Genomic DNA, 18,673 nt, shown 5'->3' on the forward strand with positions numbered 1-18,673 from the left:
AAGAATCACTAAGCCTGTGCCAGGGGACTGGGAAGACAGGATCATACACGTGCTTAAAAGTTAAAACATAATTTATGAACACAGAACTACTCATTGACTGACTTTTCCTTAACTGGATGGAAGGAGCCCCTTCCAGACAACACAGAAGTAAATTTCACCTTGCAAATGCAAACACATGAGTGAGAAACCCTGACTTGTCATTCTCTATGAATGAAACTGTCCCTGACTTCAACTACAGAAAATGACAAACATCACAATGAAGGGGACCTGCCATTCTGAAACATGAGAGAAACATCAACCTGCACGAGGAGATGGACCCAGTCTGCAAGTGTCCATCATGCGGCCATGCAATAACCTCGTAGGGGAGAGATGCACGGCCACAGACCCCGGCCCGGGAGCGCAGGGCTGCAGGACGACCAACCTGGGCAGGACGGGGGCGGTGGCGCCTGCAGGAAGGGCAGAGGCACCCAGGCTCCCCGGCTCCCCTGCACCCGGTCTGCTCTGTGAGCCAAGCACGGTCACAGCACTGATGCTGGGGACACAGCATGGTTGACCTTCCAGGGCTAGAAAAGAGCAACTAAAAGCAAAGACCTTTCCTCCCTTCTAATTCTTCAGAGAATTTTAGGAGATGACTTTGTATTACAATATTCTTTATCTTCCCATAGTTAAGACATTCAAAACAGTCAACATTTCTCTAAAATTTCAGTCATCTGGCAATCACAGAGTAGAACAATTCATAAATAGTAACAAAAATTTCAAGCAACTTTGAAGGTAGTTTAAAAAATACACAAAAACCCCTTACCAGTACCCTCTTCTCCTATAGGAAAATCAACTTACTTTGCAGTGCTCACTACCCACGTATTCTAATTATCAGCAAGAGATGGTTGAACCTTCCTAGGTACCTCCAGAACCATCACACAGACGTCTTACCTGAAGTGCCATACACACACTGTGATGAATTTTTTAAAAATCCAAACTGCTAATGGAGAATGGATTTCTTTTCTGGTGATGAAAATGTTCTGGGACTCGGTAGTGGTGATGACTGCACAACTTGTGAATATACGAAAAAAGGGACTCAACTGTGGACTTTAAGAGACAATGCTATGGCAGGCGCCCGCATGCACGCTAAGTCGTTGTAGTCGTGTCCAACTCGTTGCGACCCCATGGACTGTAACCCGCCAGGCTCCTCTGTCCATGGGGTTCTCCAGGCAAGAAAACTAGAGTGGGTTGCCATGCCCTCCTCCATATGGTACGTGATTTACATGTAATAAACCTGTGATTAAAAATTAAAAAGAAAGAAAAAGAGAAACCAAAAAGCATATGGATAGCATATTCCGTACCTTGGTCCTTAAATGTCTGTGTTATCACGATGCCATCTTCTGGAAATTTAGCAATGCTGCACCCCGATGCGTAATACACTAGAATAAACAGCCGTTCACAGTTAGAACCTGGAAACACTGAAGGCATTCAGCAGCAGCTGCTCATTTACCTGGATGCACGCTTTAGACATTATGTATTTACTAAAACCATTCCTAATCTTAAGAGAGGAGCTACTATTATTGCCTGGTCACACAGAGTACAAGTAATGATCTCAAAATTCAAGCTAAATTATGCTATTAATCTAAGGTTTCTGGGCAGATTAAAGAAATCGGAGCTGTCAGACTCGGGACAACCTAAGTCAGAAAGAGCAGTTAGTGACAATAATGCTCAAGACGCTGTTTCGGAAACTAGTCACCAGAACGAAGGGGGACAGTGGGGTACTTGTTAAGTGAGGTATGCAACGTTATTTCATAAATAGAATTTCATAAATAATCAGGGACCTGGGCAGTGTTCCTTATTTGGGAATATACAGAACACAAAGAACCAAAACGAGGAATGCTGACAGGAGGTATTTCATCTTACAAATCTGGACAAAGACTAGGGGGAGCACCCAGAATTGCAGGTGTCTGTGCAGACACTGCACAGCTCTCTCCACAGGTCTTGCATATTTAGGTGACAGCACGTTATTTTCTCTCTCTCTGAAACTCAAGACTTCAAAGTCGCACGGCATCTGCTAGCCCACCTCTGGGAACGATGAGACCTACTAAAAAGCAAACACAAAACCTTACTGTCATGGTTCGCCAAGGTAAAGTCCCCCTCGTACAGGCCATCGCTGAACGCCATGTTCCAGACTGACAGCAGCTCGTTCAGGGCTGGGACGTTGGCTCCTCCGGTGTCCGGCATCCACCACTGCCTATGACAGGCACAGGGCCTTTGTGAGGCACTTGAGGCATCCCACAAACCCGTCATATTTTGTGAGAAAGTCGATTTCTCCCACTAGAGGCCACTCCATCCACACTAGGCTTCACCTAAAATTAACTGTCTGGGTTTGAGTAACAGCACAATGTAAACGCTCCAACCAGTGTACAGAATAAACCGAAGCTCAATTTATTTCATGAAATGCACCACATTCAACATAAACACACTGCATATACAGCCTAGACCTTGAGAGGGTCAGTGAAGGAAGAAGCAAACTTATGAAGTTCAAGTCACAGACTCTTAAGAAAGAACATGTATCGTAAGGATGAGACATTCATAATACACTGGAAATTTGTCATCCATAACCAATCTACTGCAAGGTTTCTTTAAATAACAGTTCTTTTGGTGCATTTAAACATATACAGTAAACGAGAGATGGAAGAACAGAAAAGAATAAACAGAAAATTAAGGCTCCAGTGTCTTAAGATCAACAAAAACAATGAACCCTTTCAACTAGAACTTGGTTCAATGAGCAGCTGACTTTCAAGAACATCTCTGCCAAAGGAGAGCTTGCCCTAACCAGGTGTCTGAACCTGCCTGATGGCCAGAAAGGTCATCACTCTAGGTATCTGCTGGGTGAGATTTAATTCCTATAAAGTCAAATTTCTTATCCAAATACCAATTCATGTCAGTACCTCGTGTTTTCATCATAAAACTTGACTTTCCTCATCACGGATGTGTTGTACCAGTCACTGAAGACAATGAGTGAGAGGCCGTTGTCCACATCCCTCCGCAGCTTGGCTACCTCCTCCGGAAAGTACTCCTCCTCACTGTCCACCATGAGCAGCGTTCCTGAGGGGCAGGGTGAGAGCGGCCACCTCACCATTTCAGACATGTGCTTTTACACCAGCCTCATATCTCCAGTTATTGGCTTCTAATATTTTGTCCTGTGCCCCTATTCCATGTCAGAAGGGGGTGTAAAAGAAAGGATCAGGGTCCGAAAGCACGTGGACACTGGCCAGCTGTGGCCTGTTTCACTGGTGATGACCTACATGAGGATATTTCACTTACTCAAAAAGAAGCAAAATTCTGTGCTAGAATTTCTTTTGATTAACAACAAAAAAAATCAACAACTTATTGACCAGAAACGTATTAATACGTATTTTGTTACTTGAACATTACCAACCAAAATGTTCCAATTTTCACTTACATAACAAATCATAGGCCACAGGCGTTACTTTCTGCAAAAATTACCCAATCAATAATGTTGACGCTAATATAACGAAACTGTACTAATGTCCTTGTCCCCAGTGATCCTGAGAGTTTCACATTTCAGCTGAACGTCGAGCACAGACCCTAGCCTGCTTCTACCCGTCCCCAGCCAAGCGGGGCAGCCTGCCAGCACCTCGCATCGCTCACCGTACTGATTAGCATCAAAACACGTGAAGGGGGACCCGAGGACTTCGACGAAGTAGCCCATGCTCCTCAGGTGCTGGTACATGTCCCTGAAGTTGGTGTGGATGTGGTCACCGTTCCTGAAACAGAGGAAGCCCAGCACTAACCCTCCCAGTCCTTCCACGGATTGAAGGCCACATGGCCGCGGGGTTCACTTCCAAAGGAGCAGCTTTCACCACCCAGAGGGCTGGTCCACTGGCACGAAAGCCAGCCTTTCAGACCAGCTTGCCCTGGGCTGCATATAAAGTAGTGATAACAGGAATTACCCGCATAGCACAGACATGAAGAAGGGAAAATGAGAAGATATAGCCAGACATGTTTTGTAAAGTGCACCAAAGCATCACTTTAGTGGTGGCCAGCAAGCAGCCAGCTGTGCTGCACAAACTCAGCACGGGCATGCAGAGATGCTGGCAGTGAACCGCGGTGGCCACACAGGCAGCCTTACATGCCTGCCACGGGTCACCTTCCCTCCCACCCCAGCCTGGCCGTGGAAGGACAGGGCAGGGGTGGTGGGCTCACCAGTCCAGAGGGTCGTTCTTCATCCTCAGGTTGTCCCGGGGGAAATAGCCGGGCGGATAGCGCAGGTTGTGGTATTGGTCCCAGAGGACGCGCTTGCTCCGGGGAGGGGCGGGGATGATCTTCACCTTGATCGGCAGCTTCACTGTGGACGTCTGTTCTGCACCACTGTTTGACTGAAGGAAGAGAAAAATTCTGAAACACCCCTTCTGCTCAGAAGAAACGTTTTATGCCAGAAACGTGGCAGGAAACAGCCCCCAGCCTCTACACCGTGCAGGCGGTGCCCCCAGGTGCTCGCCAGCCAGGACCCACATGGCCTGCGTCTCACACCCAAGTGCCCGGCACTCGGCCCACGCCCACCTTCCCAGCAGCCCCCCAGGCACACGTACGTCCACCTCTGCCGGGGAAGCCACGGTGACCATGACGTGCCCCTGCGCGATGCCTTCCCAGGAGGCAGCCTTCTTGGTGACAGAGATGGAAATGGCCAGGTAGCCGGACCAGGGCCATAGCACTGAGGAGTAAGAGAAAGCGACCTCGATGTTGTCTCCGTGTTGCGGTAAGTAGGGCTGCCACTCGGGCTGCAGGAGGAAGAGGCAGAGGCCCAGGTGAGAAGCTCGGTTCCCAACTCACCCACGTCGGTGTCTGAGAAACACTCCACTAAACAGGCGAAGTGAAATGTACACAGACACGGAGCAGCCTGTAACCAAGGCCACCCAGGCAGGGTCTGGACCATCACCCACTAGAAAAGCCTAGAGACACTATTTTTGACAAAACACTTGTTTTGACAAACTCCAGTTTTAAAGAAAACTTTCCTCCCCTCCAAGCTTTAACAAAGGAAGGGGTGGGGACAACACACATGGTGTAATAAAGAACTTGTTTCTGACAGATAATTAACATAAAAAAAGGCTCACGTGTGGGCTCACGGATCTCAGCTGTGTGCTTAAAGAACCAAACTACTTATAAGGAATAAAATAATAAAAAAGACACGGATGTAAATTGTGACCAATCAGATTCCAAGGCCAGTGATTGGGCAGGCAGGGGGCCCAGGAGTCCCAGAGAGAGCTGGCCACACTGTGAGGGAGACCACCCACCAGGCTCTCCAGGCTTGAGGAAGAAAGGAAGCCTGAAAGGGGAGACAGACAGTGGCTCTCACAATGAACCAGTACTTCAAGCTAACTCCCTCACAAGCCAGAGAACAGTAATATACTTCCCAGGAGAGTAAGCATATTAAAAAAAAAAAAAACCTTCGAAAAAGAAGAAAAATATTCATGGGAAACAACATCAGAGACAATGAGAAAGGACAGGGATTTTGAATAAGTTATTTTGAGACTGCTGGTTAACAACCGAGAAAAAAATGAACTCTCATCCATCTCTTATAACACACATCAGACTGACTCAATACAGATGAAAACATTAAATATTTAATAAGCATAAAAGAAAAGTGAGTCGAAAATAAAACTGAAATTTTCTTATATTTCTGGAGAGATGAGTTTCTAGTTTTTGAAACAGAAGTAATCATAAAAGATGAAAATAACAACTACATGAAAAAGTGAAACTTTTACCAAACCACTCCCTTACCCCAAATTTTTAAGCCACTTCTAATATTAGAGGGACAAAAAACCAGTACTTTGGGCAATCTTTCAGCATGACACACAACATTGGTGTGAAGATGACAAGGACAACCTAGACTCTAATGAAAAATGGGTCACGAAATGAAAAGCTAATTCACACAAGAGAAACATAATCAGAAACAAACATGCAGATCCCCACCTTATCAATAACCAAAAAAGTACACATTGAACACAGTACCCGCTATCCCCTGTAGATTTAAAGTTATAAGATGAACCACATAAAAACAAAAGGTTCCCCACCTGACAACGTGGGGTCTATCCACACAATACGGCACGGAAAGGAGTGAAGCACTGACACACTGCAGGGTGGACGAGCCTCTTTTAAAGACACTGCACTCAACCAAAAAGGGCACTCACAAAGACCATGAAATGCATGATTCCGTTCCTAGGAACCATCCAGAAGAGGTAACTCCATGGAGACAAAGTGGATTAGGAGTTGTCAGGGTCCGAGGTGGAGGCAATGGGAAGTGTTAACAAGGGTCTCTCCTTCAAGTGATGAAAATGTTCCAGAATTACACAGTATGAGACTTACGTAACTACTTGTGAATATAGTAATAGCCACAGAAATGCACAATTTAAAAGGGCAGCATTTCATGGCATGTGAATTTTATCTCTGTTTTTTAAAATTTCATGCAATGGGGAAAAAAGAATGTACCACCAGACACCCCCACTCTGTACCCCATCAGTGGCAGCCTCAGGTGATGGACCTCTTCTGGAAACCACCTGGTATTATATAAGTCCCAAGAGCCATAGTAACATTCCTGTCCTCTTACTTGGAATTCTAACCCAGGGAAATTATGTTAAGAATATAATTCAGAACAAAAGAAAACCAAATATACAAAGATATTCTGTGAGGTGTTTACAGGTGAAACCACCTTGTTCAAGTAAGAATAGTAAGCAAATTATGACTTAGCAGTTCCATGTAATATTAAACAACCATTAACATTAGCGCTTATATACAATAAAATTTTTAAATGCTTTAATGTGAGAACTGAAAAAACAAAAAAAAAGACTAAATTTTTGCGTACCCACACAAACATAACTAAAAATATCCTTTTCAGATAAGGGATAGAAAAGATTCTTTTTTTTTTCCCCTCCCAGGCAACTGACTTTCATTAATCTCACAAAATCAAAAGAAACGTACTTTCTGGGGATTTCCCTATCAGCCTGAAGGCGCCTGATCTCGTCTGATCTCGGAAGCTAAGCAGGGTTGGGCCTGGTTAGTACTTGGATGGGAGACCACCTGGGAATACCGGGTGCTGTAGGCTTTGGAGAAGGCAATGGCACCCCACTCCAGTACTCTTGCCTGGAAAATCCCATGGATGGAGGAGCCTGGTGGGCTGCAGTCCATGGGGTTGCTGAGAGTCAGACACAACTGAGCGACTTCACTTTCACTTTTCACTTTCCTGCATTGGAGAAGGAAATGGCAACCCACTCCAGCGTTCTTGCCTGGAGAATCCCAGGGACGGGGGAACCTGGTGGGCTGCCGTCTCTGGGGTCGCACAGAGTGGAACACGACTGAAGTGACTTAGCAGCCAGTGGTTAAGACTGTGCTTCCACTGCAGGGAGCTTCCCTTCAACCCATGGTCAGAAAACTAAGACCCTACATGATACACTGTGGCCAAAAAGTAACAAAAAGAAGGAAAAAAAAAGTACTTTCTGTGATAGCTTCCTGAGAAGTGAATTTCTGCCATCAAGACATTCTGCAGCAACCCTGGTGGCCCAGCGGTTAACAAGCTGCCTGCCAGCACAGGGGCACGGGTTCCAATCCCGGTCTGGGGAGTTTCCGTGTGCCTCGGGGCAACTAGGCCCGCACGCCACAACTACCGAAGCCCGCACGCACTGGAGCCCGCGCTCTGCAACAAGAGGAGCCACTGCAATGAGAAGCCCGCACGCTGCAACCAGAGAGCAGCCCCTGCTGGCGGTAGCTAGAGAAAGCCTGCGCACAGCAACAAAGACTGAGTACAGCCAGAAATAAATAAATACATAAGAAAGAAGTGCAATAAAGGACTCAGAAATGAAATAAAGCAAGGATGAAACAGTGTTGATAGGCACTGAATCAATTTAAACACACTTATTTAAACAACTACAGTAATTTGTTACAAAATATGACTTGAACTTTTTTTTAATCGTGGTTCTGTTCATGTCTGAGGCTAAAACCATTTTCTGTTCTTTTTCCCTATCCTTTATTGTTGTGATGTTTATATAGTAAGTGTAAGACAAATTATAAAAACAAAATTCAAATAAAGACCATACCTTCTAAATACAAACGCTCATGTGTACTCATTAAACAATAAAATAATTACAAGTGGGCCTTTAATTATCAGTGATTAACTGTTAAGATGAAGACTCAAATGCAATTAGCTGATTCAAGAACCAAACTCAAGATACCAAGAAAAGCATAGCAAATTGGTCTCATCACTGTATCTCTGACTTATCTGTAAAGGCCTCAGGGGAGAACAAACCACTGCTTCCCATCCCCAGCCATGGACAGGAGGAAGTCTGGGCCACATCTAGGCCCCCACCAGCTGGAGGGCAGTCTCACCTTGTCCACGATCCTCCCCGTGACTCCCATTCCGTTGAGGATAGTAACGTTGACGATAGTCGGCATGCCCCCATAGTAGATAGGCTGGGAGCAGTAGGGCCACATGTAAGGACACTCGGTCAGGTCGATGTAGCTGGGGCTCAAACTGAAACAGACAAGACAGTGTTGCAGCAGACACAGTCGGAAACGGCAGTGACGCGACACAACCGCAGGAAAGCGTCGTCAGGGCGGGCCTGAGCCTCTGCCCGGGTCCGGGAACCTGGCCTCACAGCACTCCCTATGGCGAGGAGGCCTCCAGGCCAGCCGGCCTCGCCCGTGGCACAGTGGCGTGCGTGGGCATCACCTCTGCCCCACGAGCCTGGAGCCTGCAGCTGGCGAAGAACAAGTGCATGAGCGGCCCCAGGATAGACCTGGACTCAGTCTCAAGTCACAGGGCAAAGATGGACTTTTTAATAACTGGACCTGGAATAAATGGGTGGCCATTTGGTAAAAGATAAAATTAGATTCATAACTCACACCATACATATTGGAGTAAACCCCAAATGGAACAGAGTCTCAAGTAAATAAAAGAAAGCAAACAAGTAGAAGAAAACAGGTGAGTCTCTCCTTTACCTCAGGGCATGCGCCTCAAAATCCAGGGGCAAAAACAACAACGGACAAACTAACACAGCAGTTAAAACAAAAGAGACCGCACGGCCAGAAACACTTTTATGACAAAAGGCAGCTGACAAACTGGAAGAAATACCTGCAGCAAAGGGTTACTTGCCCTAATATGTAAACAACACTTAAACCAAGGAACGAACACCCCAGAAAAAAGAAAAATGGGTGAAAGAAATGAACACTTCACAAGAAAGATATAGAAAAAGTTCTTACCTACAGACAAAGTGTTTAAACTCACTCACAACCTGAGAACCGCAAATAAAAGCAACCCTGACACAACTTCCCATGTGTCAGACAGGCACGAAATGCAGCTCTGGGCAGACAGGCCAGCGGTGCCCCCGGGCACCCTCTGCTCACAGCCTGGACCCAGCGACCCTGCTTCTAGGAATCTTCCCTGCAGACACACCTCCAGCAAAACTAGGACACACAGACACAAGCAGCTTAAAATGACAGAACACTGAGAACATTTTAAATGCCCATATATAGACATGTACTTGAATACGCAAAGCTATCCACACTAGGCGGCTATAAAAAAGGAGAAGCGAGATCTCTGTGAATGGATACCAAGTGATTTCCAGGATACCTTTACATGAAAAAAGTACAAAACAGTATTTACAATAATGTATCCTTCATGTAACAAAGGAGATATATAAGAAGACAGATATGTATCTGCTCATTTGTGAAAACAAATTCAAGAAGGATAAATCAAAAACACCCGGCCTTGTTACCTATGGAGGCAGAGGGGCGGGGAGCAGAACAGAGGGATGGGGGACCACACCTGGCCAGGCGCGCTCTGTGTAGCTCAGACCTTAGAGTCACCGTCCTCTTTCACAATGCAATACGTAACCAGCTGAAATCAACCAGAATGTTGTGGGAATCCAAAAAGAAATACGCATACTAACCAATGAACTCAACTATATTGAAAATAAAAGGCAAAATCAGACTGCCAGGGCCTGGTGGGGAAGAAAAGAAAAGAACTGAGGCCACTGACAATGTGATTACGTTCTATAAATCTAAAAAGAACCACCCACAACCACCATCCTCTGGGGAGTAAACTCTGTTCACCAGGGTACAAGTTATAGCTCTAAAACTTTCCACGTGTGCGTCCTAGGACCGAGTCAACAGAGACATGGTAAAGAGCGACAGCCAGGCTGCCTGCTGCTGGAGAAGGACAACCAGCGAGAAGACTCTGAGGGCCGAGGTGGGACGGGAGACAGGTAGCATCACACAGAGAAAAGGCACAGGAGTGTGCATGCGGACACTCGCCAGCTCGGTCTGCAGGAAGGGCCCAGAAACAAGCAGAAGCACGGCCGCCAAGAGCACACCTGGAGCCAGGTGTCCATTTCTAAACCCCACTCTCCAACTGAAGGACCAGGGCTGCTTGGACAAAGAACTGATACCCACCATGGGCACAGAAATGCTGCCAGTGGACAATGATGGAGACACGCTGAAAAGACACAGGAGCCAAACAGAAGGAACTCCAGAAAGCCAAATCTGGGACAACAGGAGCAATGAAATAAACAAAGACATTAGTGGATTATAGTCAAGAGTGAAACAAGGATCTCTGTCCATGCTGATATAACTGAAATAATAAACAAGAGAAGAGGACAGCGCTTCCTTACAGCAGAATTTCAGTTAATAAATGCTCAAGGAATGAGAGAAGCAGAAAATCGCCCGAGGCAATCTCTATATAAGAACCATTACAGGAAAGAACCATCTAAGGATACTAAACGTAGCGACGGAAGGTATGGCAAGAAACAAGATCATCTTCAAGCGTGCACCCATAAGACATTTCGCAGTCACAGAGAGACAGCGCCCCTGCAGTGGACACCTGGCACCACCTCTCCTGCTGCCCAGCCCTGGACACTCCACCACATCTGTGCCAGGGACCGAGTGCAGCGGGCACCAGAGCCGGCCCACCCTGGGGACTCAGCCTCCTCTAACAGGGACCTTGATTCAGGGATTCTCCAGGATGAGGATAGATTTCAGACCTGTGCTGGTGTGAGGGTCCTCTCCCCACTTCTCCCGCCTCCTCCCCCGGGAGATCTCTTGGCGCCCACTTCCTGGAGGGTCCAGCCTGACACATCACCTAAACCTCAGGATGCAAGCAAGCACCGCCAAGAACAAAAGGGCACTGAGCCAATGAGCCCAGCTGGAGAAAACCAGGGACACGTGGCAACTAACCGCAACGCCAATGCTGGCCTGGATCCTGGACCAGGCTGAGGACGGGGTGGGGAAAATCTGGGCGAAATCCAAACACAGCCTGCAGGTTAGCAGATGGTAATGCATCACTGTTAACTGCTAGGCTATGTGGCGTGTGCGATGATTACATAAGATGCCAACACCGGAAAAGCCAGGGCAGGGCTGGAGTCCTGATGTACGATATATAAGAACGTCCATATGATTTTTGCAAATTTCTCTAAGTTTAAGATTACTTCAAAAAAAAGTTTTACTAAGTAAAAAAAGGCAGGAATTCATTACTTTAAATCACTGACATTACAAACGGCAGAATGTGGGGAAGTGGGGAGCAGTCCTGGTGTCCCAGCAGAAGCAGCAGCACGAAGCTCGCCAAGGCCCCCAAGCCTTGTTGGTGGGGTGGGTTCTGTTTTGAGGCAAACAGCCTGTGCTGAGGGAGCCCAGGAAGAGGAGAAAGGCGGGAACACCAACCTGGCCTGGGGCTTGTAGCTGTTGAGGATCTGATAGGCTCGGAGGAGATCCAGCTTGCCGTGGCCTTGCTCAAACATGTTGACACCGGGAAGCCGCCGGGCGGACGCGATCAGGGCCTGCTTCATGCTGGCTGGGTTCACCAGTTCACGTTTCTGGACTGTGCTGGGGGGAGAACCGCGTATTTGCTCATCTGCTCTTAGCAAAAGAAAGAAAACCAGACGATCCCTAACCCGTAGCAGTGCAATCACACGACCTCCAACCTTGCTCTGTATCTAATGGGATCTTCAATAAAACTCGTGTAAGACAAAGGCAAATATGCTCATTTCTGCTCCTGTCTCGGGACTGACCACTTACCTCCTTCCAAGTGGCTGTGAGAACACGGACTCTGGGCTCATACTAACTGACCAGGAAAACATATTTTCCTACTAACTCAATACAGCTGACCTCAGAGGCTGCAGGTAGGAGTTACAGGTTCCTGACAGGTGGACGCAGCCTAGCTGGGAGAAGGGGAGGATGGAGGTGGGTCCAGCAGGCACTCGATGCTGTGTGGCCTAGAGGCATGGCCAGGAGGGAAGCCCGCTGCCCAGCAGGCCTGTTTTGTCTGGAGACCTGCATGGGATGCGCCACCCTGGTGGGTCCAGCCTGGTGGAGGGCTCATCGTCAGAACACAGCTGGACTCAGGCAGCAGCACCCAGACACTCTCGCTTGCTTTAGAACACCAGCATTAAAACATGTGCGTTTGTGTACCTCCATGTTATTAATACAAGTAAACTGTGACTCCCTAAGTGCAGAGAAGAAATCTTTAGTAAACAGTAAAGAAAAATTCTCTCTCCACAGTTGCTAAGTATTTTTCTTCGAGGATGGCTGGTCTTGGAGTGTTACTGTGTTTTTTGCTAACAGGTCTAGATGGGAATCTGACTTCAGGAGATGTGAGGAGAATAAAGTAGAACTTTTGGCAAAAACAAGAACTGGTCACAGCTCAGCCTAAGGTGGATGCCCTGCCCCTCCTGCTGACAGAGCAAGACCAGGCCGCAGCTCCAGCTGCTCCCAGGGCTCTAAGGCCCGCGCTTCCCTGTGGCCTGGCATCTGCACGAGCTGCTTCTCACACTATAAAGCACTGCTGACCCCTCAGAGGTGCTATCCCTGCTGCAGGGAGGAGGAAAGCGAAGGCATCCTCCCCACTGAAAGCATCATCCTCAGAGAGGCTGTGAGGCTGGGAACGGAAAGCACCGAGAACTCCCCTCCCACCCCTGACGGCAGGAGACCAGACACCCCCACCCCCCACCCCCGCCTCGGCAACGCCCACGAGGACCGTCGAGACACACACTCCTGGCTGCTCTGCAGACACGGCCGAGGCCCCGCAACAAGCTGGCCAGTCACAGGAGTCAGTTCCTGGCCTGCTGCCGCCTACCCCTCCCAACCAAGCGACACTCACCTCACCAGCAAGGTGACAGCACCAGCCACCACCGGGGAAGCCACACTGGTCCCCGAGAGGGCCCGGCACCCCCCTTTCACGCCCGAGCCCCGCACTCCAGCGCCGTAGGTGACAATGTCAGGCTTCACGCGGCCATAGCCTCCAGGCAGCTCCTGTAACAATAGCAGTGTGGTCTCCATCAGGCCCCCACGTGGGCATACAGCCCTGAGCAGTTATGAGTGAATGAAACCAGAAACGCCATCAGCTAAACAGCACAGCCTGAGCACAGTGCTGGTTTTCATCTGAAATTCACTGCAATTCAGAAGCAGCTTAAATGATCTTACAGAAAATAAAATTATTTTTGATGTGTTTTTATAATGACCAGCATAATGCAATGCTCTACAGCATTTAGAAAATGAATATCTAAAATTTTGCTAACATGCAAGACTGGAAACTGATTTATAGACAACTTAAAAACTAGAAATATGTTAGAAAAACCAGTAAGTTAAAATTAAAAATTAGGGAAAAAAAAAAAGACACATTTTTCTTAATAAGGTAAAAAGTTACATATGACTGACATTTCAATCTATCACCAGAAGGGAAAGAATGACTTAGAACAGTCAGTGTAGCCATACAAGCAGCCTAGGATAAGATTTTAACTGAGTACTCTCTTAAGCTTCCCTGAAACTGGGGGAAATGAGAATTCCACTGGCACTTATATTCTGGAAGAAAGGACACATGTGAAGTGAAAACTCCTTCCTGGCCACCACACATAAATGGACCCTGTACCCGCACACATGGGACACTGAGCAAAGATGTCCTCACCTGCAGCTTCGCAGATTATTTAGGAACACTTCTCAAAATGCCATTAAAACATTTGCCTTGATAAAGGTCAAGGACACAGCAGGTGGGTGAGAAGACCAGGAGGACAGCGGGTATAGGTCAGGGTGCCCGGCTGCCATCCGAGGAAGCATCTGCTCGGACGGGAGGGTGAGCCAGACGCATAATTACAGCTCATGGAAGTACATACACATGCCATGTGCGCGCGCACACACACTCCAGCAGGAAAAGAGCCCCGCCTACCCAGGTGGTCATTCCCCGTGAGGAGAAGCGGGCGATGTTGTCCTCAAAGTCGATGCCGCCCACCCCGATGACATCCATCTGGTCAGCAGGGTTGTTCAGAGTCCTGCATCAGGCAAAAACACAAGGGGAGAGGACCATTTTAAATGAAAGATTCAAGTCAGGTCAGGGCGAAGTCTGAGTCTGCAGCAGGTGCTCCTGTGACTCGACATGTGGCTGTGGCCCTGGCCCGCGCACCGCCACCTCTGCCGGCTCGGTCTCCTCACACCTAGGCGCCCTCTCCTTCTCTCCTTCCTTCCTGCCCTGTCGGCTTCCCACCCTCCCGCCCCAGGCTCACGTCTCCCTCTACTGCCAGGCGTGAAGGAACACGCCCTCTGAGCTTCACAGCACCAGTCACCGTCACAGCATCACCTATGTACGCACCCTCGCATCACCTCCCAACTGCTGCAAGTGAGTCCTCCTGCCTCCCCAGCTTGAGTCCAGATCCAGCGAAAGGAACTACAGCTATAGACGTGTCCCTGCCACCGTCAGAAACAAAGCTCTCAACTGGTCTCGGGCAGCTGTCCCCTCCCTGGCAACCGTGGGGGCTACTCATCTCTCAGCAACCTGAGCTCCTCAGGGAGACGACACGGATGCACCAGGGAAGACCGTGCAATTCTCCCCAGCGCCTCAAGGGCACTAGATCTACAAAGAAATGACGGTGAAGCGGGGAATGACAAAATCGCTTACACTATGGAATCAAGGTGGAAGTCAAGACGAAGCTGAACTTTTTGAAAGTATAAGACCACCAGTTATGGAGAGCTTTGTCTATTTCAGCTCCACCACCAGTAAATGAACTTCGGAACCACAACTGGCTCCAGGCAGCTGAAATGACATCAGCAGGATTCAACTGTTTTAACCCATGGAGTCGATCCTGGAACCACTTCCCTAGCTCACCCACCACCAACACACTACCAGCTGGTCGTACAAAGGCACCACAGTGATTTTTCAGTTGGCTGACAGTGAAAGTTTACAAATTTCCGTGACACCAGAAAGCAGAGATTAGAACAGAAATCACTGGCAGAACTTCCCACTGAAGCTAGTACCAAAGATTGCCACCTTCCTGCCCTCCCTCTCCCTGCAAACCCCACACTTTGTGAGCGTTAAACCCTTAACATACAGAGGAAAGCACTGACAAAGCTCTGCTGGCGCTGAAAAGGGGGATGTGCAGCGTAGACTCCAGGCACTATGAAGTCCAAGTGTCAAGGGGGCCACACCCCAGAGAGCTCTGGGAAGGGGTACCCACGGGGACAGATCAGGCAGTGCCAGGCCTACAATACACAGCTCGGCTTCTTAGTGCATTACGGTCGCCCGACCTGCCCTACCCAATGCCAGCAATAAGCCACACCTACTCAGGCTGTGCCCTGGTGAGCAGGTACCACCCTCGGCCCGCCCACCAGCTGGTGGACTCTGGATCCCGTGAGGCTCCATGGGCAGACACCGGGGCCACCTCTCCTGGGATCCTTGCTAACACACTGAGCATGAGTAGCTCTCTGATTAGAGGCTCCCACATGTGACTGCCCACAGGAGTACAAGGATTTCAGAAGAGTGACCAGCATGTGCAGAGCAGTCAGGATGGCATGTGGAAGAGCTGGTATGAATGGAAAGGCAAGCCAAGGGTGTGGGGGCAGCAGGGGCAGTCAGCAGCAGGAGCAGGTGATGGCGACAGAAACATGGGGTCCCCAGGGAGACCCAGGGAGGAGCCGGACTTGGGGGAGATGTGCACAGGAGAGTGAGCAGTGAGGCCACAGCTGTGGAACTCTGCCTGGGCCGGACCAGGCCCCTCATCCAACTTCCTAAGAAAGGTGTTACTGGGACACAGCCACGCCCCTTGCCTACACACACCCACACCACCTTTACACTATCAGGGTAGGTGAGCAAGTGCAACAAACACCATGTGGCCCACAGAGACTCCACTGTTTACTGCCTGCTGCTTTCACAGAAAGCCTGCCGACTCCAGGCTAGACTACAGAAGACCCTGAAACCCAAGGAGAAGCTGAGATCTGACCAGGCAGTAACAATCCACCACAGGTCCTTAGTTAAGGAAACTGCCTGACTGCATTTTAACAACAGAAACACAGAAAGAGGAAGAGAAAGGAACCACTACCACTCACAGAGGCTCAGTGTTCATGGTGCTTTCCCTTGGATGTCTCATTTCATCCTCCAGCCAACACCCTGAGGAAGGTCTCATGCCCTCTGGAGCCACAAGGGGTGGCCAGGCCTCAGGAAAGCAAAGGTCCCTCAGCCTAAGGACAGTGAGACCTGCCTGGCTCCGTCCCACATCACCCATGCAGGGAAGGGAGGGCTGGGGAAACTAAAGGCAGGAGAATGGGCTGGAAACCGACAATAACCTGGGGCTGCTGAGCTGTGGATGGCTAGCCTTGAGCAGGGACATCAGAACTGGGGGAGGGTAAATGGAGAAACATGAGAAAGAGAAGACAAGAGCGCCTAATGAGAGGTTGCTAAGTAACTGGTGTCTGTCACAGCAGAACTCAGTTGGGGACATGTTTATGCCACTCACACTCGTGAGTCACAACCTGGACCCCCACAAGGAAAGTGGGATCAATGACGGAACTGAGGCTGGAACCATGACCTGGAGCGTCATTAATTTCATAGAGTTCAGCCTAATCCTCCGCCCTGGACAGTTTCGCACGTGCTGTCAGGGCTCCCGAGGCCTGCTCCATGCAGCCACACAGCCAGGACACCATGCAAGACAGCATGCAAGCTTTGCAGGGCATGAGCACACAGCCGTGCCGGTGGCTCTGGGGCACGCGGGGGCAGGACTGAGCGTTCGGTGCTTCCCCTGCATCACCACAAACCCCCTGCCACAACACTGAACCGCACCCATCCCGGAAACCCATCAAGACGATGACAGACGCCCCATGCCAAGTGTGTGAGCCCGAGACGTTACTAGAGACGCTAGCTACAGAATGAAACTCGGAGCTGTAAGCAGAAAGGAAATTCGGATCTCTAACAGATACCGCCTGTGAACCAGTGACTAATGTCCCGGATCTCCAGTCACTCTGAAGTGACCTGATTCACCACACAACTGGGCACAAAGGGACCTGTCTGTGACACTGCTCTCTGGCCCCTCCTATCTGATCTGATCCTTCCCGTCTGTGTCCGTCATGCCAGCCTGCACGTTCTCCTGTTAAGTTTCGTTGTATCTGCGTCTTTTCCTAAGAAGGCAGGCGTCTCATCTTATCTACCTGCTCACCCTGTGCCCTGGGCACAGTGGCTCTCAATAAATACTGTGGAACACACTTATTTCTAGTAGATTTACTCTCCTGAGTGCTTGCAGGAGTAAAAAGAGTAGAATAAAAACGTTAGGCCTCCAAATTGCTATTTCCAGTAAAGGTGAAAAAAAAAAATTAAACAGAAACAAGACTGTCCTTGAGTCGCAACCGCTGGAGTATGTGGGTACCTGAGATTCATTACTGAGTCTTTTGTGTATGTACTGAAAAGTTCCACAACACAAAGTTTTAGATAGATACAAACAGGTACAGAAAAATACAGAGACAGACAACAGTGCTTCAGTTATTTCAAGGAAAAAGATACCTCTAAGGTTATTCCTATCAGAAATACTTACCCATAAAGAGGCCCGTCATTGCCAATGGCAGAAACCATGATGACATTGTTAGCTGTTAATTCCCACACCTACAAAATTAGCAAGCATTTACTTATGAAAGGACATCACTTTTAGACAATCAACGTATAACTGTCCAAAAACAACTTTCATAAACAGAACTAAAGCATAAGAGATCCCCTGGAAGTGCAACATCGGGCCAGGACAGACATGGTACGTCTGGCAGCCAGTGTGTCAAGAAGAGAGAGTCCAGGACACAGGTCCCTGTGGCACAGAGCAGACCCGGGCTTTCCTGACACGCCCAGAGAAGACGGGCCTTGTGCTCAGGTGAGCAGCACCAACACGACACCGTGACCTGCTGCCCACACAAGTCTCTACAGCTCACGCCCCCAGAGCTGTCCCCACGTGGCTGACAGAGCCACCAGCACGCCAGACACCAAGCAAAGTGGGGAGTGGGAGAGCCGGAGCCGCCACCCAACCAGCATGGGCCCCTGCAGAGACGGGCCCAACCTTGTCGACGAAGGGGTGGTCCATGAAGTCGGGGCCGCCAATGCTCAGGTTCAGTACGTCAATCTTCTTCAGGATGGCGTAGTTGAAGGCGTCCAGGAACCAGGATGTGTAGGAGACCTGGCCGTGTGAAAATAGTGCTTAGGTGTTGCAGGGGAAGTCTCCAAATACCAGACTGCCAGTGGCATGAAGTAGTCACGTAAACTTCAGAAAGAGATCCCAAGAACCACGAAGGCTCTACCGTGTACACCACTACACCCAGAGCCTCCGCTCCTCGGGCCTGGACACCGGGAGGGCGGGGGTCCCAGGTCCTGTCCCGCCGCATCTCACGTCCA

At 48.9% G+C, this 18,673-nt stretch overlaps 1 protein-coding gene and 1 pseudogene across 4 annotated transcripts in view; one reads left to right on the top strand and one right to left on the bottom strand.

Moving 5' to 3' along the window:
* The window catches only part of MBTPS1 (membrane bound transcription factor peptidase, site 1), a 45,127-nt gene that overhangs the window by 9,024 nt on the left and 17,430 nt on the right, over positions 1-18,673 (bottom strand). For all 4 annotated transcript variants that reach the window (XM_055554229.1, XM_055554226.1, XM_055554227.1 and 1 more), the window contains exons 7-18: positions 18,342-18,458; positions 17,835-17,902; positions 14,210-14,312; positions 13,148-13,299; positions 11,713-11,874; positions 8,386-8,530; positions 4,599-4,787; positions 4,213-4,385; positions 3,658-3,773; positions 2,934-3,090; positions 2,109-2,233; positions 1,341-1,418 (exon numbers count right to left, since the gene is read on the bottom strand). In XM_055554229.1, the coding sequence (XP_055410204.1) occupies positions 1,341-1,418; positions 2,109-2,233; positions 2,934-3,090; positions 3,658-3,773; positions 4,213-4,385; positions 4,599-4,787; positions 8,386-8,530; positions 11,713-11,874; positions 13,148-13,299; positions 14,210-14,312; positions 17,835-17,902; positions 18,342-18,458 (1,585 nt within the window). The remainder of the gene's footprint in view (positions 1-1,340; positions 1,419-2,108; positions 2,234-2,933; positions 3,091-3,657; positions 3,774-4,212; positions 4,386-4,598; positions 4,788-8,385; positions 8,531-11,712; positions 11,875-13,147; positions 13,300-14,209; positions 14,313-17,834; positions 17,903-18,341; positions 18,459-18,673) is intronic.
* On the top strand, positions 6,990-7,108 carry LOC129632611 (uncharacterized; annotated as a pseudogene).

Source organism: Bubalus kerabau, chromosome 17, assembly GCF_029407905.1.
Source record: "Bubalus kerabau isolate K-KA32 ecotype Philippines breed swamp buffalo chromosome 17, PCC_UOA_SB_1v2, whole genome shotgun sequence".
Lineage (NCBI taxonomy): Eukaryota > Metazoa > Chordata > Mammalia > Artiodactyla > Bovidae > Bubalus > Bubalus kerabau.